The sequence below is a fragment of the Argentina anserina genome, chromosome 2, assembly GCF_933775445.1.
Source record: "Argentina anserina chromosome 2, drPotAnse1.1, whole genome shotgun sequence".
Lineage (NCBI taxonomy): Eukaryota > Viridiplantae > Streptophyta > Magnoliopsida > Rosales > Rosaceae > Argentina > Argentina anserina.
Window position 1 is genome coordinate 25318311 of NC_065873.1, and position 23814 is coordinate 25342124.

Below are 23814 nucleotides of genomic sequence, written 5' to 3' on the forward strand. Positions count from 1 at the left end.
CTTAAAGAAGCAATCTTTCTTAACTGTCACATGACTGCGTAAGTAATACATTGACACTTTCTAGATTTCACACTCATACAGTTACAGTATTACAATATGTATATCTAACATCAATTCAAACAAGATATGCTCCAATTAATTTCTTCCATTTTAGGCTTTAAAACACAATAAAAAAAACACTTTTTATCCATTTCAGCCCAATCTAGTAGTATGAACGTCATAAGTTGGCCCATAAACACTTTACATGGTAGGCTGACTAGGCTCTTTAGCACCAGCCCAGTAAAGGAACAATGGAGCAATTTATGTCACTTTTGTGTAACGTAAGAGCCTTTTGCATCGCATTGAGCTCAAAAACTAAGTTATAGTACAATGACACTATGACAGCTTGAAAGACATAACTATATCAATGGATCGTGGGATACAAAAACATCGCTTGCCAAGCAACTCATTTCCCACGATGGACCAACATCATTCGTGGAAGAACTATTACTGAAAAAAATGAAATTATGCGAAAACACGAGCAACAATAACTGACGAGATTTTTCTAAACTAATCAGTAAAAAAACTTTAAAACGAGACTTCTATGTTTATCAAATGATATTATATATAGATTCTCAATTATATATCATGTAGAGTCTTTATAAATCGAAATTAGAACAAGAAACCTCATTGAATTGCATAAGTAAAACACAACTTATATTTCTTTTTATAACAAACTACTGAAAAATATCAGACAATAATTTAGTTTACAAATAACTCACTACTTAACTTGATAGAGCAAATAAAGACAAACATTTACAAATAAGGACTAAATGATGGCAAGTTGCCACATGTTATAAAATAATTTACTTTTTTACATCTCTTTGACCCATAGTGTTTGCTATAATTAATGAAAAAGTTATTTGCTACTGTCGATTATAAAAACTAACTGCTATTGTGGACTAAAAACTAACTGCTATTGTCGAATTAAAAACCAGCTGCTACCATCGACTTGGAAGACACATGCTACTGTCGACTTGGAATGTACATGCTACTGTTAACTATAAATCTAACTGTTACGGTCGACTTGGAATGTATCTGCTACTGTTAAGTATAAATCTAACTGTTATTGTCGACTTGGAATGTATTTGCTACTGTCAACTATAAATTTAACTGCTATTGTCGACTGAGAAACTTATTGTTATTGTGGTTTTTGGTGAGTAAAATTCGAAATTTTAAAATTTCTCAAATATATGCAATATGGTACTTAAATGAAAGCCCATGACATAAGGAACTTCTTTATATATTGGCTCACCTCCAAATTGGCGGTGGTTTGGGCGGAAAACTTAAATTTACCAGAAAAAAAACTAAAAAATGAAGATAGAGAAATTTGTTAGATTTATAAGTGACATTTGATAATTTTTTCACGAAAACAAGAATATTTTAGATATTTTTACATTAATTAATTAATATGTTTTGTTTTACCTATTCTTTAGGCTTGAGTTTATATCCTAATTTGTATAAAAAAATATGAAAAATAAGATTTTAGTTAATTTATATGTGGTATTGTTTCACTAAGTAATTTTCTATTATTTGGGTGGACACAAACACCGATATCAAAACGACGTCGTAGGACCCCGAATCAGAGATTAAACAAGGGACAAAACCGCAAGGGCAAAAAGGGAAGCACATAAAAATTGGTATCGCTGAGATATAAACCTAATCCTCACAAGCCTCAGTTTCCTCTCTCTCTCTCTCTTAAGTCTTATTGCTGCTGCTCAACTCCTCCAACCAAATCACACGGAGATCCGAGGAGTTTGGGGAACAGAAAACCCTAACTCTTACTCACTCGCCGACTCTCTCATTTCTCCGAGCTCTCTCTCTCTCTCTCCCTCTCTACTCCGATTTCAGGTTCCCCCTCCTCTTCTCTCTCCGATCTCGTTTCAATCTCTTCAAATCTCTCTTAACTCCTCCTTGATTATTTAGCATCTGCTGCCTTTGTTATTGATTTTAATTGATAGATCGATTGTTTTTGGATTAGTTGTGCAACTTTTGAGCCTTGATTCGATTGACTAGGCTATGGTGACGAATCTAGATGTGTTATTGAGTATAATCTGTTAGATGATTGTGTGATTGTCTTGTGGATTTGGGTAGAGGATCTGCAAAGGCGAAGGTTTGATTAGTTAAAATATTAGCGATGGGATTAGTTTGGTAAATTATCGATGAAAGTTTCAGTTTTCGGGTTATTGATGCTGGTGTGTGTGTGTGTGTGTGGTGTGTGTCCTTTGAATTGAGTTTTAACGATTTATCGCGTTGTTTTGTTGTCGATTTCTGTTAGTTATGGCTGGCGCTGCACCGGAAGGATCTCAGTTTGATGCTCGTCAATATGATGCCAAAATGAGCGAGCTGTAAGTGTCGTCTTTTCCAATCCATTCGTCTCGTCGTTGTTGAATTGTGTCTGTGAGTTGGCAATTTGCGTATGGTGTGCTTTATTGTTGTGTTGTGAATGATGGAGATTGTTCTTGTTTTGTGTGGACGCAGACTTGGATCTGATGGACAAGATTTCTTCACCTCGTATGATGAGGTTCATGACAGTTTTGATGCTATGGGTCTGCAGGAGAACCTTCTTAGGGGTATCTATGCATATGGTAAGTCTCAATGATGCTACAATTTCTGTTCGTTTGCTTTGCAAAATGATGCCTAACGCTTGTTGCATAAATTGCTTTAGGATGAGAATTTACCTGCCATTATCAGTTGTAGTTCAGATTTATATCAATTGATCATAATGGGATTTTCACCACACTTTTTTTGGGTTGCCTTTTCATTTTTTCTAAATAAGAAGTTAACGTTAGTGTAGTTTCCAAGGCAGGAACTTGTAAGTTATTTACACTGTTAAATAAATATGGTGAGCTACAAATGGAATTTTTTTTCTGTTTTCTGTTAAAATTATGGACATTGTCGTCCTCTGTTTTATGTTCCTAGGGTCAGGGCTTTCTATTTGATTTTGTTTTACAATGAGTCTTAATTATCTATTCTTCCTTATTTAGAAACTGATGTGCCAATTTAACTGTCTTAGGTTTTGAAAAGCCCTCTGCAATTCAGCAAAGGGGAATTGTTCCCTTCTGCAAGGGACTTGATGTGATCCAACAGGCACAGTCTGGAACTGGAAAAACTGCCACTTTCTGCTCTGGAATTCTGCAGCAGCTTGATTATGCCAACCTCGAATGTCAGGCATTAGTTCTTGCACCTACCCGAGAACTTGCTCAACAGATTGAGAAGGTTATGCGGGCTCTCGGTGACTACCTAGGTGTCAAGGTTCATGCTTGTGTTGGTGGGACCAGTGTCCGTGAAGATCAACGTGTTCTCTCCAGTGGAGTACACGTTGTTGTTGGTACACCTGGTCGAGTGTTTGACATGTTGCGGAGACAGTCCCTCCGTCCAGATTCCATTAAGATGTTTGTGTTAGATGAAGCTGATGAAATGCTCTCAAGAGGTTTCAAGGATCAGGTACTTTGTTTTACGTGTTCTTTGTTAGATACTGATATTTCTTGCCTAAAGAATGAGCTTGTGATGCTGTTTTGGTATCACCCTTCGTTTGACTTGATAAATCCAGGAAAGACATTTAATCATGTTAGCTCAATTTTTTTATCAAGAGATTTTTGTGATTGTACTTGAGATCTTTCAGTCACCAATGCTTATGTCTCTGCGGTTTACTATAGATGCTTTTTTGATATTGTGGTTTACTGTACTGACTATCTGTTCATGTTTTCAGATCTATGACATTTTCCAGCTGCTACCACCCAAAATTCAGGTGGGTGTATTTTCTGCCACAATGCCACCGGAAGCTCTTGATATCACCAGGAAGTTTATGAACAAACCTGTGAGGATTTTGGTGAAGCGTGATGAGCTCACTCTTGAGGGTATTAAGCAGTTCCATGTCAATGTTGACAAGGAGGAGTGGAAGCTTGAGACGCTTTGCGATCTTTATGAGACCTTGGCAATCACCCAGAGTGTCATCTTTGTGAACACCAGGCGCAAAGTCGATTGGCTGACAGACAAGATGCGCAGCCGTGATCACACAGTATCTGCCACCCACGGTGACATGGAGCAAAACACTAGGGACATCATCATGAGAGAGTTTAGGTCTGGTTCTTCTCGTGTGCTTATAACAACTGATCTACTGGCCCGTGGTATCGATGTCCAGCAGGTCTCTCTTGTCATTAACTATGACCTTCCAACACAGCCTGAAAACTACCTCCATCGTATTGGTCGTAGTGGTAGGTTTGGGAGGAAGGGTGTGGCCATCAACTTTGTGACCAAGGATGACGAAAGGATGTTGTTCGACATTCAGAAGTTCTACAATGTTGTAATTGAGGAGCTGCCGGCTAATGTTGCTGATCTTCTGTAAGCAAGGTTTTGGGTTTGTGTGGTAATTGGCTTTGTATTTGGAAAGCCATATTTATTTTCCTGCTTGTAGGTGTAAGGGCTGTTATTTAGCATGGATTACTTGAAAATGGAATATGGGTCCTGTTCACTTGAGACGGGATCGCATCCCCATTTCAGGTGTGGATGAACCACTTAAAAATTTTGTTTAGTATTTGGAACGAGTTTGCTTCATTAACTTATTTTGGATTTGCCCTTGTTCTAAGACTTGGTTATCAGGTAATATTATGTAGAAATTTTTCGTTTGTTTGAACATCGGATGTTGTTTATCCTTTCGGTGATAAACTGTTTCTTGAGCTAGATTGTGACAGCTTTCTTCTGTGTCTTTCTCATTTGCACTTATCAACATTGTTCAATCGAGTAAGATAGCTATTAACCTATTATGTACCTTTCAGCATTGTCCAACGGGGTAAGTTGTATTGTAGAGAAGAATATGTCCTCAATACAGTCAAAACCTGTATTTTTTTTCGTTCCCAGAAGGCGTTCAAATTTGACAAGAAAACGTGAAACTTGTATATATTTGAAATGGTTTTGCCGAGTACAGACACTCTGAGGGCTCAAGGTTTACTCCATTTCTTGGTGAATGGTGAGATATTATGTGTAGAGAAATATAGAAAACAAGATTTCGTAGACAAAATCATTGCCCGCAATACACGCCACCGGAGTCATCTGTATTATAAAGTCAGCCTTTACCGCCTTATAAAAAATGACCAAGAAACGAAATCCACAAGCCAGAGGGAAACACATTTCTTTGGGGTCCATTTCCAGTGGTGCTTATTCTCTTCTTCTTGTTCTGGGAAAGTCCTTCAATGGAAGACTATAACAGATCAAAGTCCTATGCTGGCAGTGGGACTATGCAGATGGTCAACTACTATGGTCCCCCAAGAGCAGCTCCCAGTTCTTATGAGCTCAGGAGTTACAGTACCTCCTATGCTCAGGCCCAGATGGGGAATTATAACTACAACAACAGGGATTTGAAGAAGGGGAAGACTGCTTCTGTGTCTAGGTCAAAGTCGTCTTCTTGGGCTCTGGCTGATCCTGAGTTGCAGAGGAAGAAGAGGGTTGCTAGCTACAAGATGTATTCTGTTGAGGGAAAGATGAAGGGTTCCTTCAGGAAAAGCTTCAGGTGGCTTAAGGTTAAGTACAGCCAGTTCTTTTATGGGCTATCCTGATTTGGTTGTGGGTGATCTTTTAGCTCTTGTTCTAGTTTTATCTTCAAGTCCTGAAAGACAGTGCTGTATTTTGGTTTTTTAATGAGCTGTTTGAGTCACTGAGATAATGTTATAGTTGTGAACTTGTGATGATAAAGATCATAAATTGAGTTAGTGCAAATGGATTGAAATGTAAGTTGTGTGAGCTGTTGGTACTATATCATTATATTGCCTCTTTTTCTCTCAGGTTTTTAATGAAGTTATGTACTTGTATCATAGTTCCATATATGCTGGTTTACTCAAACTTACAAGTTTTGAGTTTTGCTGATAATGGCTTGTTTGCAAGTATTGCGCAATTGGCAACCAAACACTTTTAAGTTATGAGGTTTGATTTTGTTTCTGTATTACCGATCAAACATGGTTTGAGGTTATCTGTACCATTTTGAGCTTGATTTTACTATTTTCTTTCATGGTTTAGCCTTTTACCAGAACCTGAAACTACAGATGCAATAGCGTTTCCCTGGAGTGTACTTGTAGTCTTGTGCTATGAGGAGGTGTGTGGGAGTCAGGAAATTTTACACGTCTTTAATGGATCGGTTTCCGGCCCTCTATAGATTGAGATCAGTTTTAAACCAGTAGTTAGCTTACCAATGCTTGAAGAGGAGAGACAGGGCAGATTTAAATTTGGCTGGAAGGGTCTATGTTGAATCTTCTCTCTAACTCCCTATGCTATATTATAATTCATTACCATAAAATTTCTGGCAAGCCATGTGCTTAGTGATTGTCTCAATGCATTGCATTACTGATTACTAGCTTCTTGTCTTTGTATTTGAGCCAACTAATATTCCTTTTCTTACATATCTGGTTTGAAACAACGGTGCTATTATCGCACTCTAAATTCCATCCTCTATTACTGAGGTTGTCAAGAACCTTGATGTGGAACAGGCTTAAATGCTTTAAGATGAAGAACAATAATTAGAACCTTAGGCGACATTCTTACCACCAATTATAATGAGATAATCAACAGATCAACTCATTTAGAGTGAAACTAAAAGCTGTATTACTATAGGCGTATTGGTTTTGAATGTCAAACGCTAAAAGGCATAATGATAAACTAAAGTCAGATCATATTAATCATATAAAAAGAAGGAACTATGGAATCCCGGTCCAATTTAAAGTTTTCAGTGTCTCACGATTCTGACTAATTAGTGAATATGAATTGTTTGACACGGTCTTTTTTTCAGATTGATGATTGGAGTTGACCTAATATTTGCTTGGAATGCAAGTGTTTTTTGGGCTTAAATATACAGAGGCTTATACTGGTATGCATTGGACAGAGCTGTCTCAAATTCCGAGTCAAAGTGCTTCAATCTCTTGTTGTGCTGCCTGATTGCCTGAATATCTGAGCAGTAGAGGTAAAAGTTATGGACTGTTTTTTGACATTTTACTGGCTTCTCATGTATTATTACATATCGTTAATGTTAGTGTGTCACAGGAAAAACACTATGGAGAAATTGCAAGCTGATGTGGAAACCAGAATTGAACAGGCTCAGAAGCTGACTGCAAAGGTAGATGAAGAAAGACTCCAGCTTACTGAAACAATAGACAAACAGATGGTATGCAGAAGTAAAATTTGTTAAACAGCGACAAGCGTGGCCCGTGGACCAACTGTACCGATATTGTCCCAACTTAACCATCTCACAGGTGTTGGGTTTTAATTACAAAAGGCCTCGGTACAATTGGTTATTATTCACCCACTTATAAGCTTTATTTTCTTTGTCACTTCTTAGATGTGGGATCTCTCATCTCCAACACGCCCCCTCACGTGCAACTTAATTTTTAGGTCTGCACGTGACAGATTAACATCCCACATACTGGGATGAAAGAAACTAAGGTCTAGTAACCAACGACACTTAGTGACCATCCAATCGGAAATCCTCCGATGGCATGACAAAGTGGCACCCAATTCGGGCCCACGAAAGATTGGAGGCGCGACTGGAGAGGGACTCGCTCTGATACCATGTTAAACAGCGACAAGCGTGGCCCGTGGACCAACTGTACCGATATTGTCCCAACTTAACTACCTCACAGGTGTTGGGTTTTAATCACAAAAGGCCTCGGCACAATTGGTTATTATTCACCCACTTATAAGCTTTATTTTCTTTGTCACTTCTTAGATGTGGGATCTCTTATCTCCAACAAAATTATCTACAAATTTTAATCAATTAATTTATGTTCTAGCTGCTCGCTAGCCAGTGTCAACTTTCAATAATCACAATCATCACATTGAAATTTCTTGTTCAGTTTGAGCAGCAGTGTATAGCATGTAAGTTGAGATATCTTAACAGCCAGAAAGAGGGTGTCAGATTCCGTCTAATACATGAAAGAAAGAAAACACTACTCAAAACGGATCTGCTGCAGGCTGCAGCAACTTCTGGACAAGCTTCGATTTTCAGACAATGCTTACAAAAAGAAAACAATTAAGTCTTGCTTGTCAGCACATGAGATGAATAAACATGTAAGTATCACATATTATATAATCTTGTACTGCATGTACATAACTACCTTTGCATTTATCTATATGCTTACGAATAAATGGACGCAGAAATTGTATTTCCCGATGGTACATGGAAGTAAAAGTTTCACCAAGGAAAAGCAGCTTTTAAAAGAGATCAGAGCGAGTCAGCAGGAGGATAGTTTTGATTCATTTTGGACTCGACTGGAAGAACGTCTTATTGATTCTGAAAATGTAAGATTATGCAGTAACATATTAGTTAGAGTTAGTACTGATCAATTACCACGTATAATTCTTTTTTCTTATTCTTTGCATTTGATCTTTGCAAAACTCTTGAAACAGACTTGGTACTGGCATCATCTGAAGCAGACCTGGTGGTTACATCAGCAGGTGTCATTGTTGATCCTTGAGAGAGATTTGGTTGAAGACCGTGAAGGAAACATCAAAGAACTTGAAAGAAGGATAGAAAAATTGGATATTGTACTGCAAAAGCATGGAGATGAAACCATTACTAATAATACTGCAAAGGCTAATTTTTTCACTGTTAGTAGAAAAGCTTGGACTTCTTTGGGAGCAAAGAAACCTTACAGGAATAAATCAAGGTAAATTACCTAATATAAGTTTTAAACTCATCAGATAAAATTCAGTATTTGAAATTAATCTTTTTCTGGTTTCTTAACATATATTCTAACTTTCTGCTGGTGTTTTAATCTTTTAATAATTTCAGCATGCTGATGATGAAATAAATGAACTAAGGAGAAGACATTTGGCTATGGGGACACAAATTAGACAGGCTGAGAGAGAACTGCTGACCCTGAACAGGGATACCGAATCGTTGAGGGAGAAGTTGCCAGAGATAAATCAGAGGAGAACGGAAGCACGCCTATGCCTTTCCAAACTCCGAAAAACACAAGCAAAATCGAGAAGAGATTGGCAAGAAGCTGTCACTAATGAGCTACTTGAGAAAAATGATATAACATATCATTGTGCAGAGCCATACAACATTGTAGAGTAACTCTTGGGGATGGGGAACTCAAACTTGGGGTACATGTATATATGAGAAGAGTATCATGCACTAATCCAATGTAGTTGGTATCATGTTTTTCTCCAGTGTACAATAAAATTCGTTGAGGATATGCACTGATATTATGTGATAAATACAGTGAGTGCTCACCATGCATATGTAGGTCTCAACAAAACAAAACTGTGGTGCCAACACTCCGTTTCGAGTTGATGCTATATGTGGGGTTTTAAGTTGCTGTATCAAAATGATCAACCAATTACTAGTCTAAGAATTCATTCAACACTATTTTTAATAGCTACTGGGTTGATCATTTACCAATATATATAAAAAGTGTAGATTCCATTATTTATTTATTTATAGATGAAAAATTATACAGATTGAATTGACTTCCGCAACAGTGTTGCGTGGGGTGCAAGAGAATTCTTGGCTTAAATACATAGAAAGTCTTATACTGCTGTATGCAATAGGCATCTGCAGACGTCCTATCAAATAGTTCAGATAATTAATGTACTGTTTTATCGTAGTGATCTCATTGCTTATCGTTTTAGTCTTCCTTTATATATATGCTATGTTGAGGAAAGAACTAAATCTAGAATTTAATTACTGCAACCCATATTAGATTGTGGTAGGCAACAAAGACAACATATGGAGGAAGCCGGATTAAAACCCAGAATTGAAGAGGCTGTGAAGCTGGTTGCAAAACTGGGTCAGGATAAGCTTTTGTTCACTGAAACATTGATGCAAAGGAAGGTATGTTTTTATTTTTACTACATGTTTAAAGATACTAGCTAGTGATCACTTCAATGATATCAACTTAACATTCATGTCAATAGTTTGATAGAGGCAGTTTACTATCTCTGAATAGTTATAAAGAGAAATTGGTACATTCTATGATTCAAGAAAGGAAGAAAATAGATCTACTGGAACTACTCATACATAAGCTTCGTTTCACAGACGATGTTTACCAAAAGAAACCAATTAAGGCATCCCTGTCAGCTCAAGAGATGAGGAAACATGTAAGAATCACTTCTTGTATATATAATCATAAATAATTAAATATACATATAAAATGTATGCTTGTCATAATCACGGATCGGTGGAAGCAGAATTTGCATTTCCGGATGGCTCATGGAAGCAAGAGTTTGGCTACAGAAAAGCGGCTTCTGAAAGAGATCAAAGGGAGCCAGAAGCAGGAGGAGGAGGAGGAGGAAGAGAGTTTTGCTTTATTTTGTACTCAATGCGAAGCAGATCTTGCATATGTTACTGAAAATGTAAGATTGAAATTTAAATAATTTAATTTAATTTTAAGTTTTTTTTAACGAATTTTCAATTGTAAGTTTATATGCTTCATGAGCTTATTCTTTGAATTTTTGGTTTATTTTTTACAGTTGAAAGGGACTACAGACTATACAAAGCACAGTAGGTACCCCAATTGGTGGTGGTATATTGCTCGTCATGAAATGAAATGGTGGTTGCAACACCAGATGCCATTTCTGATCAGCAAGGAAAATATCACAGACCGCGGGGGAGAAATCAGAGATCTTGAATGCAGAATAGAAAGATGTGAAGTTGTACTGCTAAAGAAAGCAGATAAAGAAGAAACTGCTAATAATATAACTACAAATGCTAGTTCTACTCTTGTGCTGATAACAGAACTGCAACTTCTGTGAAGGGACAGATCTGGACTTCTTTGACATCCAAAAAAAAATTACAGGAACAAATTAAGGTAATCCACCATAAGTACATTATAATTTGTAGCATAATAGTTCTGGTTTCTACTTTTCAGGTATGTAACTCATTTTATGTGGTACAATTGATTTTATTGCAGCTTGCTGGTAAGAATATAGAGGAATCAAGGAAAACTCAATTGGCTCTTGGTCTCGGACCACAAATCAGTCAAGTTCAGAGAGAACTGGTGGCTCTTGAAAAGTGTAGCCATTTAACCAAATACTGGTATCATTTCCACACAATTCACAATTGTGAAATAATGCAAAGTTGTCATAGGTGGTTCAAGTGTCAAATCAGTCACTTGCCTTTTGATTTGTAGGTAGTTAGTACTAGTAAACCGATGAATCAAAGTTATGCTAGTTATTGCACTATTAAGGATTCTCTTTATATGAATGCAGGTGGAGATATGCATGTCTTGTTAGTTGGTCAGTTCTTGTCAGATCTGATATCTCAAGAGCAATAACTAGCATAAAGAGCCAGATGTTCCTTCATTGACACAAAAAATACAAAATGGATACACATAAAAATTAAACAGTGATGATAAGAAGTTGCTGTAATTAACTAACTACTGCCTACTAGGAACCAATTCTATAGTTTAGTTCTTTCAAATCTTATGTCCTCTTTGGCAGATATGCAGACCTCAAATCTAGTACTGCTTTATCTAACAAGTATTTGGCCATTTATGTTACAGAAAATGTACTGGCTTTCCATTTTTTAGCTTTGTGGTTGAGGCCTTTGCCTTCTTCCCGAGCTAACGGGGTTCGAAAGCTGGTATGGAGGTGGTGGAGGTTGTGGAGGAGGTGGCGACTGGCTGTGGATCTTGTTTGATCCCCAAAACCAATGTTAGAGAAAATGTCCATTTAGTTTCCCTAATGCTGTAAAACCGCAAAAGAACAAATGAACAAAGAATATGTCTTGTTAACAAAAATGAAGTTGTTGCTTACAAAACTAAAAACATGAAAGTGTTTCTTACCGGAACCGGCGTCTATACGAAATAGCCAACACATCACAACTCACCGACGCAAAAAGTTGATGTTTTGATGATACATCACGATCAATCTCCCCCTCTCGCTCTAGAGTATCATCTTTATTAGTAGCGTTTGGCTAATTGCCAGACCTGTTTTGCTGTTAACATCCCCATTACACACACACACACACACACACACATATATATATATATATATATATATATATATATCTTCTTTTTCAACGTAAACCCAAAAACCAAAAACAGGAAGCGTAAGACATCAGAATTCCAAAGCTCACAGACACCCAAAGTCAGTGTCTTTCTTCCTCTTCCTTATTGCCCTGTAATCAAAGATTTGATTTTTATTGAAAAACCGATGTGGGAGTCCATCTTTCTGACGTTGGCGGCGACTGCCGGAAACAACATCGGCAAAATCCTTCAGAAGAAGGGCACCGTCATTCTTCCGCCTCTCTCTTTGAAGCTCAAGGCACTCTTTCTCTTGCACCCTTCTTGTCCCTTTCTTCATTGCATGTGTTTATGATTGGTGCATTCTTTCACTTTGATGAATGTGTGTTTCAAATCTCGATGATCAAGATTGGATTTTGGGTTTATGGAATTGGATTAAGGATGAGTTGTCAATTGGGTTTCTGATTTTGTTGCAAGCGAATGTTGGTGTTGCATGTTGAAGATTTAATTGGGTGTGTGGTTGTTGTAGGTGATAAGGGCATATGCGTTGAACAAAGCTTGGTTGATTGGTTTTCTGATGGATATCTTTGGAGCCTTGCTCATGTTGAGAGCATTGTCTCTTGCTCCTGTAAGTGTTTCAGTTTTGAAGCTCCATTTGTTTTGTATTTGTTATTTACATTTTCCTGAACATTCTGTTTGTGCATTGATTCATATTCTTGGTCTAGTTGAGAGTTATAATATATGCTTAAGTAACTTTTGAGTTAATGCATGTAAGAAAGAGCCCGAATTTGAACTTGTATCGTCAATCTTCTGAGTGGCTTTGGGTTAGAATCTGGTCGAATCAAGCTGAGACCCCCAAATTTGAACCCGTATTTTGAACTTGTATTTGGTGTTTGATCCTGTCTGGTTTTTTGTGTGCTGAGAATCTTGATGGTGTACTTACAGGTATCTGTCATCCAACCGGTTTCTGGGTGTGGACTTGCTATCCTTTCGGTATTTTCCCATTTTTATCTGAAAGAAATCATGAATGCTGTTGACTGGATGGGGATTACCTTAGCTGGCATTGGCACTATAGGTAATGTAAGTTTTACATGGTTTTCTTTGTTCAGAATGTTGATCACAAAATCTTGCCCATTTCTGGTACTCAACTGTTAGGTATTTTTAAATGGAAGTTAGATCGCGAAGAAACATTACTGTGTGAGCGTTTCATTTGTGTATTTTATTCAAAGTACTTTTTAAATTTGTGTAAGATTTCATATTCGCAGGAGTTGGTGCTGGAGGTGAGGAGCAAAAGGCTTCTGATATATCTATATTCCATCTACCATGGCTGGCAATTGTGGTCGCCATCTTGTTTGTAGGTACCTTACCCCATGGATCATCTGATACTTGTAGGATTTATTTTTCACTGCAACAAGTATATAAATTTTAATACTGCTGGATCCAATTACAGTATACTTTACCTGATGATTCTAAACCTGCAAGATTCTTTAAAATAGGTACTCCTTAATGGTTGGCTACGAATCTACAGACGTCAAAGAAACAAACAGGAATTGGTAAGTTGATTTCTGCATTTTTCAGCTATTTACAGTGTTTGTTTATGGTTTTGTTCACCCTTCACTGACATCTGTTTGTTCTACAGATGGAATATGAAGTTGTTGAAGAAATTATATATGGCTTGGAATCTGGCATTTTGTTTGGGTATGAGTCCCTCCTGCACTATATTTGTCTGTTATATTGTTCTTTGTCAGATAAAGGTTCACTTCTCACAATTCAATATAGGAAGGGAAGTAAAACATCTTATGCTTCTGTCTGAGCACTAAGATGAGATGTAAAGCCCATGTCAACACGATCATAGGACTTTGTTTAGCTTGTCAGATGTGCATGCTAGTACATCTCATTTCATGGTATCATTTATATGAGAAGAGGACTCATGCATGGAAGCACTGGATGTGACAACAAAGTTTTAGCCTCGTAGATTTGTTAGTGGCAAGTTGGAGTAGTTTATCTAAAATCATAGCTTCACATACTAAAAATATGTTTTCTCCTGCCTAAACCTAGTACTTTTTGGATTTTGAGAGATTTATCACAGGATACAGAGAACATGTAGTATGAAACTCATGATCAAATCATACATTTAATTGCTACATGTCTAAATGCAGAATGGCATCTGTAATATCAAAGATGGGCTTTGTGTTCTTGGAGCAGGGTTTCCCCAGCATACTAGTTCCAATATGCTTGATAATCAGCATATGTTGTAGCGGTACAGGGTTTTATTACCAGGTTTGTAGAATACCTGACTAGACTGAGAGTTTCATCTCCATATGTACACGAGAAAATGCATCTGTTGTTTCTTGTTATAATGCTCAATATTTTATTTTTGTCATTACAAGTTATTGTTGTTGATGAGTTATTTTGAACAGACTTGGGGTTTAAAGCATGGGAGGGCAATTGTGGTCTCTACATGTGCTGCTGTGGCATCAATTGTTACTGGTGTTCTTGCTGGTATGCTTGCTTTGGGTGAAAGATTGCCTTCGGCGCCCACAGCTCGTCTTACACTGCTGCTTGGATGGTAAACTGAGACACTAATTTGTAGATTGTACATTGTTTTTAATATTAATAACTTCTGAAGTTAATTACTGTTAGGCCTAAGGATGTTCTTGGACCTTAAAGCTTATTTAATTCCATACTAAACCTTTATTTGCCATTTTTTGGCCCACTTAATGAACATTGTGATCATTCATTTTTTTTTAGGGGCATTTGTTAACATTCTAGTTTCTGGAAACTTTGAGTGTTTTTTTTCTTCCACTTTGATGCAAAGTGGTTAAAATTTATCCAATCTTATTGGATGTTATAGGGTAACGAGTATATGGTCCAAAGTCCTCATATCAGATCATTATAGTTTCGTCATGCATCCATTTCGTGTAATTTATTATTCACTTTCTTATTATGAACAGGCTATATTACATGGTTTGAAGTTCTGAAATGAGAATATGAGTTTTGATTTAGGAAATACTATTAAGATTGTTGATCCTATACTATTTCTTTTTTTCAGGGCATTTATTATTGTGGGGGTGATCTTACTTGTGAGCTCAACTCGGCTGGTGCCTTACCTTCCTCGGTCTGTACGACATGTTGATAAGAGCTTCAACTTAAGAAAATCTGGCTCTACCCGTGGTAGGGATTCCAACCCTAGCACTACTATCCAGGCATCAACTCTGCATCATTTGATGCCTGCGTCTGCTAAAGAGAAGGCTTGATCTGATGACAGCAGGATGATTCTTGTATATGCATACAATTTCTTACATTGATAGAGGCGAATGTAACTTGAAGCAGATCATTTTGGTTGACCAAAGCTGGTGTATAGTAGATAGGGTTTGCTAACTGTTTTAACTTTTAAAGGCATGAATTTTTTGACATCATTCCCTTCCTGGAAAAAATTCCACAGTACATTGTGTGAAACATAATTCAGTCTGAAACTGTTTTAAATCTTTGCTCTTACATATGATGATCTCTCCTCTTTATGTTTTGCAATGGATTGATTGGATTCTCATTAAAGTTTCAGTAACGAAAATGAGGAGTCATATGACTCATTATTTTCACACAGCCAAAGCAGGAACAAAAATGTCTCATCTCTGAATAATGAGAATACTCATCCTAACCTAACTGCCCATCATCTTTACGAATTGAAAGTGTGCAGATGAAAGATGGCTTTCTGTTTGTAGAAACAGAGTCCCCACCTCATTTTCATGCTTCTCTTTAAACATTGTTCACCTATGTTTGCCTTCTCTACGATACAGGTTAATCTGCTTAAGGTTCTCCTACTCCATCATTCAGCCTTTGACGTTTCTTTGCTGCAGGAAAGGTAACAAAAGTATAGGAAGCAGAATGGTTTCAAGGACAATGATATCAATAACATGGTCTTCAAGAATTTAGTGATGGAAAATTGATGGAGGGATCTCTAAAGACACAAGTGAATAGTTTAGATGCCTCTGCATGACTGCATTCACTTCATGGGATGCTAGCCTCTCCCAACCCACTACAAAGAATTAACCTCGACTTTTGAGCTTAGCCTCAACACCTTGAGGTCCATCACTGTTCTTGAGCAACCACTAAATCCTACTGAGAGACCCAATTTGCAAAATTCTAAAGCAACCAGGATGGGGCAGCTCCTGCTCCTTCTAGTGTATATCACAATCAGTAGGCAACCTTCTGAGAAATACATGTGGGTTGTAGTTTGGTTCCTCAATGCCCCCAGCCAATAATTTGAACAGGTGTTTGTTATGGTACTGTGCCTTTCACTCTTAAAGCAAGTTACAAAAACAGTGCCAGTATCCAACTGCTTTCCTATCTTGCTTGCCAAAAGCTGTTTTGTCTTGAAATTATTGACTTGCAGATCACAGAAGCGAAAACTGTTCAGGACTTCAAACCCCACCCATTGTCGGTGAACTGTGGTCAGTTAGTTTGCTAGCCTAACACCTTAGATGAACTCAACCATATCAAGTCTCTTTGCTTTACCCAGAAGTGGGTAGAAATTAGCATCACGAATATGCTCTCCATGGATGCCTCAGATTTTCTTTTGTGGATAAGAGGTTAATTCATAGGATAAGGAAAACTAGTCGGAAAAAAAAAAGATGATCCTGAAAAGAAGAACAATGGAAGGTTTAGAACAAGGACAGAGAAATATCAGCATTACTATTCCACTCTTCAGCTGAACTTTTAGGCATTGCAATGCTTCCAAACTCATTTAAGAAAATATCAGGACTCAAGACACTAGTTGCTTCAAAAAATATCTCTACTTTGTGAAGAAAATTTAGAATATCGTTCAGAAACCTTTCAGAACAATGGTGGTTGTGATTTAGGAGTTGCTCTATATGCTATCATTTTTGGGATGCCTACGATTTTCAGCCATGTTGTCTACAACTCGTCTATATCAACAAAGTAACAACCAGATAGTGTTTTAGTTGACCTTAAATCAAAGCAATCAAGGCTGAATGAATTTACTTGAAATCAAATAACAAGGAATCATAGAGTACACTGAAATGAAAGGTCTCGTCCCCATATAAATAGATTCTTCTGCACTACTCGAGGTCTCGAGCATTGATGAATCAAATCAGGAATCAATTTTGGCAAAGAACCTACACCAATAACTATTTCACCTTGGGTCCTCATGGCTCGAAGCTTCAGAGTTCATGGCTCGACGCTTCAGAGTTCAGAACTAGCTAGTTGCGCCCTTTTCCAGCTTTCATGAGAAGCAATAACTTGATGGGAAGGAGTGTATTGCTGCCAAAGTAAACATTTTGGAGTTGGTTAACGCTTTGCATTAATGTCCGTAAAAGATTATTAACTGAAAAAGTTAACCTTTTCATGAACAGGATGCGAGGCAGTTAGTTTAGTACTATACCTCCATCTTGACCATAAGTTCTTTAGCGGTTGTAGCAGAGACAACTATATCCCGAGCACCCGGCTTGATGAATCCTTCTTGAACCCCATTGTCAAAAAGTGAAAGCAAGGAGTTATAGTACCCATCTGCATTTAGCAAACCAACCTGTGTGGAGTGTAAAATCAAGTTACAAATCCCACTAATATGAAGCTGATCATATCCAATGTCAGTAATAAAAATTAGTACCGGCTTCTTATGAATCCCAAGTTGGGCCCATGTTATCATCTCCAATGTCTCTTCCATCGTTCCATATCCTCCTAAAACAAACAGCAATGATACAGTAAGTATTGAATTCCCACATGGTTAAAATTTTTACCTGGCTACAGTATACTTTCAGTAATGTCTGTGGATACAATTATGTTTTATGTAATTACCAGGAAGAGCAATAAAGGCATCAGATTCCTCAGCCATAAGAGCTTTCCGCTCATGCATGTCTTTAACTATTCTTACTTCTCCAACAGTTTCACCAGATATCTGTCAATTGTCCATAGAAGTCTGTTAATACTCAACTCAACTAATCTATGATAGTACACTGTACACCTTTAACTAGTACTTGAAATGGCAATTTTCTCCCCAAACCCTTAAGCTACTCTGATCTTTTATAAATTTGTGACAAAATCACTCAGGACATGACATCAAGCATGTTTAGGGATGTTAAAATCATTTGATATGTTTACTCTTTAAAGGTCTGCTTCTTTAGTGATTGTAGCTGAACAAGAATCTAGATATTTGAAACAGGAAAAGAAGCATAAAATCAAGCAAGAACAAATTAATCTAGAGCCATTACCTCTCGAGGCACGAGAGCCTTTGGAATGACCCTGCATGTAAAGAGAACACATATTATGTGAACCGATAATCATCACTCGGAGACAATAACAGACTAAATGTTTTATACACAATAGTACCCAAGAACATGGCATCCTCCATCAAACACTGTCTGGGATACTAATCCCATCAAACCGACATTCCCTCCACCATAAACCAAATCTATCTTCCTTTTCACCTGTAATAGATACCAACAAAGTGGATAAGTAACTACTGCATCATCATTTTTTTAATGCTAATTAAGCATAAAAGACAAAACCGCATGATATTCATGTTAATTGCATTGAACACTGATTTCTTGCCGTTCCATGAATATGCATGCAGTAATTTACTGTCAAAAGGAAGTCAGTGATCATGAACCCATATCACATCTGAAGAATAGTTGCAAACTTGCAATGGCTAGTTACCAAACAGAACAAACCCGGTTCAAGACATCAACACATTGCAGAACCACAAGTCCACAACTTTAAATTTTGCATAAAAATCACCAAGAAGAGCGTAGCAATCAAAACCAACACAACCCCATAACATCGTCCAAAATACCAAAACTCCCAGAAAAGAACACATCTTTATGAATATGAAAAATGGAAACTTCATTATCAGTAAGAAGTTACATATTTGAACCATATACCGGTACCTGACAACAAAGAAAGCACAAGAACATAACAATTCAAAAGGTTTAAGAAGCCAAACAGACAAACCAGTTCATTGCCCAATTCAAGAGCAGCATCGCTGAAGACTTGTTTGTGGCCAGAGTTGCTTCCACAAAACACACAAATCTTCTTGAACTTGCTACTCTCTTCCATTCACGCTCGCAACTTATGTAACTCTTTGAGGTCAATCCCAAACTCTCTCTCAAGGCTAATTGTTTATCTTATGTAATATGCAGATTCTATCTTTACTTTAACAGCTAAATCCCAAAGCTTTTTCGCAGAATCAGAGAAAGGGGGAGAGAAGAGGGAAGAGTTAGAGATGTTTCTTTAAAAGGCCAACTGGGTCGATCTCCAAAACGAAAGGGTGATCGATTTTTATATCCATAGAGTGAAGCAGGGTAAGCCCACATGAGCCATTCGGACGGATTCTTTTGTCGGCTATATCAGATTATATAATTAAAAAAGAGTTCATCTTCTCATTTTTAATTGAAAAATGAAAACAATATAATCTCTTTGTTTCTCTCTTCCCAAATCAAACTTTCCCCAAGTTATAGAAAATTGGAATATGACAGATTAGTATAGGACTTAGCACTGTAGGCTTATGGGGAAGTTTTCTGCCACCATTTGGCCTTTTGACTTGAGATGCACAAATAATAATAATATTATTATTTTATAAAAAAACGTTTATCTATAGGATGATAATATTTTTTTAAAAGTATAAGACAATGATTGAATGCAAAATATAATTCATTGTCTTAGCTATTCCATAACTAATCTACTCACGAAATAATAAAGACGACATAGAGATAGCTCACAAGAGAAGTACTAAAAAACATCATCCGTCAACTAAAGCGCTACCTTCAAATCCTACAAATCACTAATCCGCGTAAAGACTTTCGTTATCGACCCCAACATTTAGAGTCTAATACACCTCCCAAACCTACTACATTCAGGAAACTTCAATGCCATAGGAAACATGTACCGCTGAAGCTAGTCACCCTTACCGCCACCGCTTTTTCAGCATTGCATATAGTAGCATGGTCCTTCTTTCTTAAGTGAGAGGAGGTTGTGAGGTTTATTATGTACGATAGCGTTTTTTCCTACCGTTGTTTTGTTGATCAATAAAATTGTTTGAATCTTGATGACATGTATTTACACAGATACCCCATGGAGTTGAAATGTTGTACCTTTTTTTTTTAATCACGGCGAGGACATGTCCTTTTGCGGCGCTTGCCTCGCGGCCCCCAATACTCATAGGTACTCATGTGTGCGAGCGGAGGACAGTCCACAACCAAAGCTGCAGAGTACCCCACAGCCGAAGCTAATACATTCGGTGTGAGACTAATCCATGCAGGGGCCCATGTGAAATGGTTCCAACCCGGTATTACACCCGGGCGCCATGCCCACAGTAATGTCCTCAATGACCCAACGAAAGCCGAGCTCTTCACTTTCAAGGCCCATCAGAAACGCTGATGTGTGTAGTATCATTGCCAATAATCGAATCCGTAACCAATGTCACGTTTATGTTGTACTTTTTTTTTTTCTCGAATATTGATAGAAGAGTTGACATGCATGTACGCCCGTGACACCAACTTTTCTATCAATTTTCAGGTTCCATGTCCGCAGCGACCTGATCGTACTGGTGCTACAGATGTAGCAGCTTCGTTACGATTTTGACCAGCGACTCACCGGTAGTGTGTCCGGACTGCGGCCAACAACGGTGGAATTTTTTGATTGTGGAGTTGGGTCGCGATGGTGGTGACCGACCGCAGACGGATTTAAATGGAATCGAACGACCGGCGGGGGAGTAATTGCCGACGATCGGAGTCAACGAGTGGCACTGCGCCGGCCGTGTGCATGGAAGCTTTTGGATTGGGAGACGAAGTTCGCGAGACGCCTTGCAAGTACATATACCACTCCCATTGCCTCTTGCATTGGCTTCCGTACCATAATTCGTGTCCGCTTTGCCGGTACCAGCTACCGACGGACCCTCCGGCGGTGGTAGATTCTCCGGCGGCCACAACGGGGGAGCTTCTGGTTGTTTACTCTACTGTCCCGGAGATGAACGGCGGGAGAGGAAGACACCAGCTACCGACGGACTCTCCAGGGGTGGGGAGGTTCACCAGTGGCCGGGATAGGGAGCTTCTGGTTGTTTACACCGTCACGGAGATGGATGGCGAGAGAGGAATATACAGCGGTCGAGTGAGGCGGTTCCTAAGCGGCTTATTTTCTTGTTTCAACTGAACACTTTTAATATTATTCGGGGAAAAAATTGAATTCCACCTCTCGTTTACAGCACATGAATCTAACAGATCGGTGCACATGAAATATTGTAGTTTCTTCAACCTTGAGCATCCATGGAATTCGAAGCTCGAAAATATCGATCAATGCAGATCGAACAGCAGCCGCAGCCAGGTAACTTTAGCTTGTTATCCAAGTTAGGACTAGTCAAGTTTCATGAACTGATCGAATCAGAATAAGATATCCTGATATCATCCATTCATAAAAACAGTTCCGGAGACAATTATAGCGTGAATTCGACCATGTTTCATTGTTTCTACTTCTTGAACTTTCGAGTAAAAGAAGAACCCTAATCTTGAGCTATATATGTAGTTTTTTTAATCGATCTAACACACTTAATATTATGTCAAATTACTCAAATAGTCATATTGCTTGCTGCTGCTATGTATTTTGGCGAGAGCAATATTTGACAATGTTTTTATTTAGTGTTTTTAGTTTTTACCTGATTGATTAATTAGGTTTTTTCAGTCTTCCGCCCAGAAGCAAGAATCAAACTAGCCTAGCTGCTGGCTCAAATAAGAATGGCTAACACTAATATTCTTGATCGTTGTGCCTTATATATGGTGTTTAATTAATATGATGATCGAAGAAGTCCCATATGTCGGTACCATGATTTTTTTATATTAGGATTAGAATAGCATAACTACCTCAACGACCAACCCTAAGTTGGACTGGCCGCAGCTGTTTCTTTCCTTTCATTTCCTAAACTCCAGCATTCTGTTTCGGACAATGCTACGAATGACTTCATTAATTTCCAAAATACAATTGCCTGGTTCTCTCTAATTGCTTTGAGGAAAACAAGCATCAGAACCAACATTGTAGAAGAGAAGCAAACTAGGAACCCTTTCTGAATTCGAACCTCGGTCAAGGAATCCAAGAACCAAGGGGGTCTAAAACAACAGTAGTGAATTTGTAGGGATTCGACTTCCCCAATGATGCTTTAATTTTGATGTTTGAATACTCATGGGAAGAAGCTTTCCCACGGATGAAAATGACTTGCTAATTCATCCGGTGCTCTCATTGTCACTCTTTGCTGCTGGGATGGCCGCAGCCACCTTTGCTATGATCACAGCTCTTTGTAGTTTTAGACGAAAGACGCAGCGTCATGTTGATGAAGATAATCTACAATCTCCAGCCACATTAAAGACGAAAGAGGAATCACTACCACCGGGTGTAATTGATGTCATAACAACAGAAGAACCAACAGCAACAGCAACAACAACAATGTTGAACGAGACAGCAGCACCTCAAGAACCCGAAACAGTAGATAAGGAACATGAAAAGGAAGATGGAGCAGATTTAATAGGCAAAGAACTCCCACTTCCTCCAGGAATGAAGACGTCAGGGATAGGAGCTCAGGCAGTTAATTCTTGGAATGCAAGCAATGCTACTACGACAACGCCTCAGATGAAGAAATCGGCTTCTGAGAGACGATTGCTATCGAGTTTGAGCCTCAAGCTACCCAGAAGTTTGTCAATGGCGAAAAGAGGAGATAAAAGCAAGGAGGAGTCTGGTAACAAACGAAAGAATAAGGGGAGAAAGTTGTCAATGTCGTCAGTGACGACGTCAATGACGAAACAGGAAGAATCGATTTGGATGAAGACTATTATATTAGGGGAGAAATGTAAAGTGCCAGATGAAGAAGACAGCAGTCACAGCACCATGATATACGATTCCAAGGGAAGAAAAATCCCGGCGTACCACCCGAAAAGTAGGCAAAACTCCTTCAGTGATCAGAGCGCACTTCCTAACCAGATTAGTAGGCCAAACTCCTTCATTGATCTAAGTGCAATACCAGATCAAAGATTTAGCAATGCCACAAAAGATGGAAATCATCATGAAATGATCAGTGAGGATCAAGAAGAACTAATGTCCTTGTCTCAACTTTGAGCTAGTTTAAATTCAACTGTTGTGCGTGTTTTGTCTTGGAGTACTATTTGGTGTTCGTGTTAACATCGATTGTTTCTGTGGCATGACAGACTTTTTCTTCGTCCCCCGCATCAGCAGATAATTAGTTAATTAACTAGTTTATGATAAATTTCTAGGTTTTGTTTAATTTCATGACAATTTTGTTAACTTACCCAATAAATTATTTGCTCAGTGACCTCAATCTTGCTCGCTCGCATTTAGTCTAACTTATATGGTGACGAATAATATGCTAGCTAGGCAGATATGAACTTATTTTTCTTCACCATGTCATACCATTGGATTTGTTCATATTACAGTCGAGTATAATCGAGTACTATTGATATTGAAAACGGGAACAAAAATAATTACTTGACAATATTTATTAAAAGAGTTGATACAGAACGTGACCTTATTTTCAAATATATCATTATTAATTTCATCCCTGATACTAGCTGTACAGATGGAAAACAGCTCGATCAATTCTGATGTCTGAAAAGTGGACAATATATTCAACCTTATCATCATATACATCTGGTTCTTGCTATCCAACGATCCATTTAAATGATTTAATCGTGTACCTACCTTAAAGTCTAAACCTGGTAGTAGAAATATGAATCTAGAAATTTAGATTTGTAAGGTAAACATGATCGATGTGATGTTTTGAGGATATCATATGCTTGAATTATTGGTATAT

At 38.0% G+C, this 23814-nt stretch overlaps 6 protein-coding genes across 9 annotated transcripts; 5 read left to right on the forward strand and 1 right to left on the reverse strand.

Moving 5' to 3' along the window:
• The first annotated feature begins 1715 nt into the window (after nucleotides 1-1715).
• LOC126782609 (eukaryotic initiation factor 4A-2) lies at nucleotides 1716-4693 on the forward strand. Its single transcript, XM_050507886.1, has 5 exons — nucleotides 1716-1890; nucleotides 2318-2387; nucleotides 2521-2627; nucleotides 3056-3486; nucleotides 3752-4693. Exons 2-5 carry the CDS (start codon nucleotides 2320-2322, stop codon nucleotides 4385-4387), a joined length of 1242 nt encoding a protein of 413 aa, XP_050363843.1. The 5' UTR covers nucleotides 1716-1890; nucleotides 2318-2319; the 3' UTR covers nucleotides 4388-4693.
• Nucleotides 4694-5145: 452 nt separating this feature from the next.
• LOC126785481 (uncharacterized) lies at nucleotides 5146-5819 on the forward strand. Its single transcript, XM_050511184.1, has one exon. The coding sequence runs from the start codon at nucleotides 5232-5234 to the stop codon at nucleotides 5592-5594; it is 363 nt and encodes a 120-aa protein (XP_050367141.1). The 5' UTR covers nucleotides 5146-5231; the 3' UTR covers nucleotides 5595-5819.
• Nucleotides 5820-5953: 134 nt separating this feature from the next.
• On the forward strand, nucleotides 5954-9451 carry LOC126785480 (uncharacterized). 2 transcript variants are annotated; one of them, XM_050511183.1, is made up of 6 exons: nucleotides 5954-6988; nucleotides 7059-7189; nucleotides 7878-8091; nucleotides 8179-8322; nucleotides 8431-8690; nucleotides 8816-9451. In XM_050511183.1, the coding sequence occupies exons 3-6, from the start codon at nucleotides 7954-7956 to the stop codon at nucleotides 8832-8834; spliced, it is 561 nt and encodes a 186-aa protein (XP_050367140.1). In that variant the 5' UTR covers nucleotides 5954-6988; nucleotides 7059-7189; nucleotides 7878-7953; the 3' UTR covers nucleotides 8835-9451. The 2 variants fall into 2 exon arrangements, with proteins under 2 accessions (XP_050367140.1, XP_050367139.1); XM_050511182.1 differs by having other exon boundaries at nucleotides 7069-7189.
• Nucleotides 9452-9700: 249 nt separating this feature from the next.
• Nucleotides 9701-11318, forward strand: LOC126785477 (uncharacterized). Of its 3 annotated transcripts, XM_050511178.1 has the most exons (6): nucleotides 9701-9862; nucleotides 9946-10128; nucleotides 10219-10383; nucleotides 10501-10838; nucleotides 10941-11065; nucleotides 11239-11318. In XM_050511178.1, exons 1-4 carry the CDS (start codon nucleotides 9758-9760, stop codon nucleotides 10780-10782), a joined length of 735 nt encoding a protein of 244 aa, XP_050367135.1. In that variant the 5' UTR covers nucleotides 9701-9757; the 3' UTR covers nucleotides 10783-10838; nucleotides 10941-11065; nucleotides 11239-11318. The 3 variants fall into 3 exon arrangements, with proteins under 3 accessions (XP_050367135.1, XP_050367134.1, XP_050367136.1); XM_050511177.1 differs by having other exon boundaries at nucleotides 10941-11255; XM_050511179.1 differs by lacking the exon at nucleotides 9946-10128 and having other exon boundaries at nucleotides 10941-11255.
• A 722-nt stretch (nucleotides 11319-12040) lies between these two features.
• LOC126785476 (probable magnesium transporter NIPA9) lies at nucleotides 12041-15493 on the forward strand. Its single transcript, XM_050511176.1, has 9 exons — nucleotides 12041-12294; nucleotides 12523-12621; nucleotides 12939-13068; nucleotides 13259-13347; nucleotides 13490-13546; nucleotides 13633-13691; nucleotides 14153-14273; nucleotides 14414-14562; nucleotides 15046-15493. Exons 1-9 carry the CDS (start codon nucleotides 12184-12186, stop codon nucleotides 15248-15250), a joined length of 1020 nt encoding a protein of 339 aa, XP_050367133.1. The 5' UTR covers nucleotides 12041-12183; the 3' UTR covers nucleotides 15251-15493.
• A 1482-nt stretch (nucleotides 15494-16975) lies between these two features.
• Nucleotides 16976-19257, reverse strand: LOC126785479 (cytokinin riboside 5'-monophosphate phosphoribohydrolase LOG8). Its single transcript, XM_050511180.1, has 7 exons — nucleotides 18960-19257; nucleotides 18339-18436; nucleotides 18221-18251; nucleotides 17808-17907; nucleotides 17620-17690; nucleotides 17395-17538; nucleotides 16976-17273 (listed from the first exon to the last, which is right to left on the reverse strand). Exons 1-7 carry the CDS (start codon nucleotides 19062-19064, stop codon nucleotides 17196-17198), a joined length of 627 nt encoding a protein of 208 aa, XP_050367137.1. The 5' UTR covers nucleotides 19065-19257; the 3' UTR covers nucleotides 16976-17195.
• Between the last annotated feature and the right edge of the window lie 4557 nt (nucleotides 19258-23814).

Excerpts from the sequence above, each read along its gene's own strand:
- LOC126785477 (XM_050511178.1), top strand. The coding sequence starts at position 9,758 with ATGGAGGAAGCCGGATTAAAACCCAGAATTGAAGAGGCTGTGAAGCTG. Across the intron at positions 9,863-9,945 it reads AAACATTGATGCAAAGGAAG|TTTGATAGAGGCAGTTTACT; the intron begins GTATGTTTTTAT and ends TCATGTCAATAG. Across the intron at positions 10,129-10,218 it reads CTCAAGAGATGAGGAAACAT|AATTTGCATTTCCGGATGGC; the intron begins GTAAGAATCACT and ends CGGTGGAAGCAG.
- LOC126782609 (XM_050507886.1), top strand. The coding sequence starts at position 2,320 with ATGGCTGGCGCTGCACCGGAAGGATCTCAGTTTGATGCTCGTCAATAT. Across the intron at positions 2,628-3,055 it reads TAGGGGTATCTATGCATATG|GTTTTGAAAAGCCCTCTGCA; the intron begins GTAAGTCTCAAT and ends TAACTGTCTTAG. Across the intron at positions 3,487-3,751 it reads CAAGAGGTTTCAAGGATCAG|ATCTATGACATTTTCCAGCT; the intron begins GTACTTTGTTTT and ends TCATGTTTTCAG.
- LOC126785476 (XM_050511176.1), top strand. The coding sequence starts at position 12,184 with ATGTGGGAGTCCATCTTTCTGACGTTGGCGGCGACTGCCGGAAACAAC. Across the intron at positions 13,348-13,489 it reads TTGTGGTCGCCATCTTGTTT|GTACTCCTTAATGGTTGGCT; the intron begins GTAGGTACCTTA and ends TCTTTAAAATAG. Across the intron at positions 13,692-14,152 it reads GAATCTGGCATTTTGTTTGG|AATGGCATCTGTAATATCAA; the intron begins GTATGAGTCCCT and ends GTCTAAATGCAG.
- LOC126785480 (XM_050511183.1), top strand. The coding sequence starts at position 7,954 with ATGAAAGAAAGAAAACACTACTCAAAACGGATCTGCTGCAGGCTGCAG. Across the intron at positions 8,092-8,178 it reads CACATGAGATGAATAAACAT|AAATTGTATTTCCCGATGGT; the intron begins GTAAGTATCACA and ends AAATGGACGCAG. Across the intron at positions 8,323-8,430 it reads GTCTTATTGATTCTGAAAAT|ACTTGGTACTGGCATCATCT; the intron begins GTAAGATTATGC and ends CTCTTGAAACAG.
- LOC126785481 (XM_050511184.1), top strand. The coding sequence starts at position 5,232 with ATGGAAGACTATAACAGATCAAAGTCCTATGCTGGCAGTGGGACTATG.
- LOC126785479 (XM_050511180.1), bottom strand. The coding sequence starts at position 19,064 with ATGGAAGAGAGTAGCAAGTTCAAGAAGATTTGTGTGTTTTGTGGAAGC. Across the intron at positions 17,539-17,619 it reads TTGGGATTCATAAGAAGCCG|GTTGGTTTGCTAAATGCAGA; the intron begins GTACTAATTTTT and ends CACTCCACACAG. Across the intron at positions 17,274-17,394 it reads AACTTATGGTCAAGATGGAG|CAATACACTCCTTCCCATCA; the intron begins GTATAGTACTAA and ends TTACTTTGGCAG.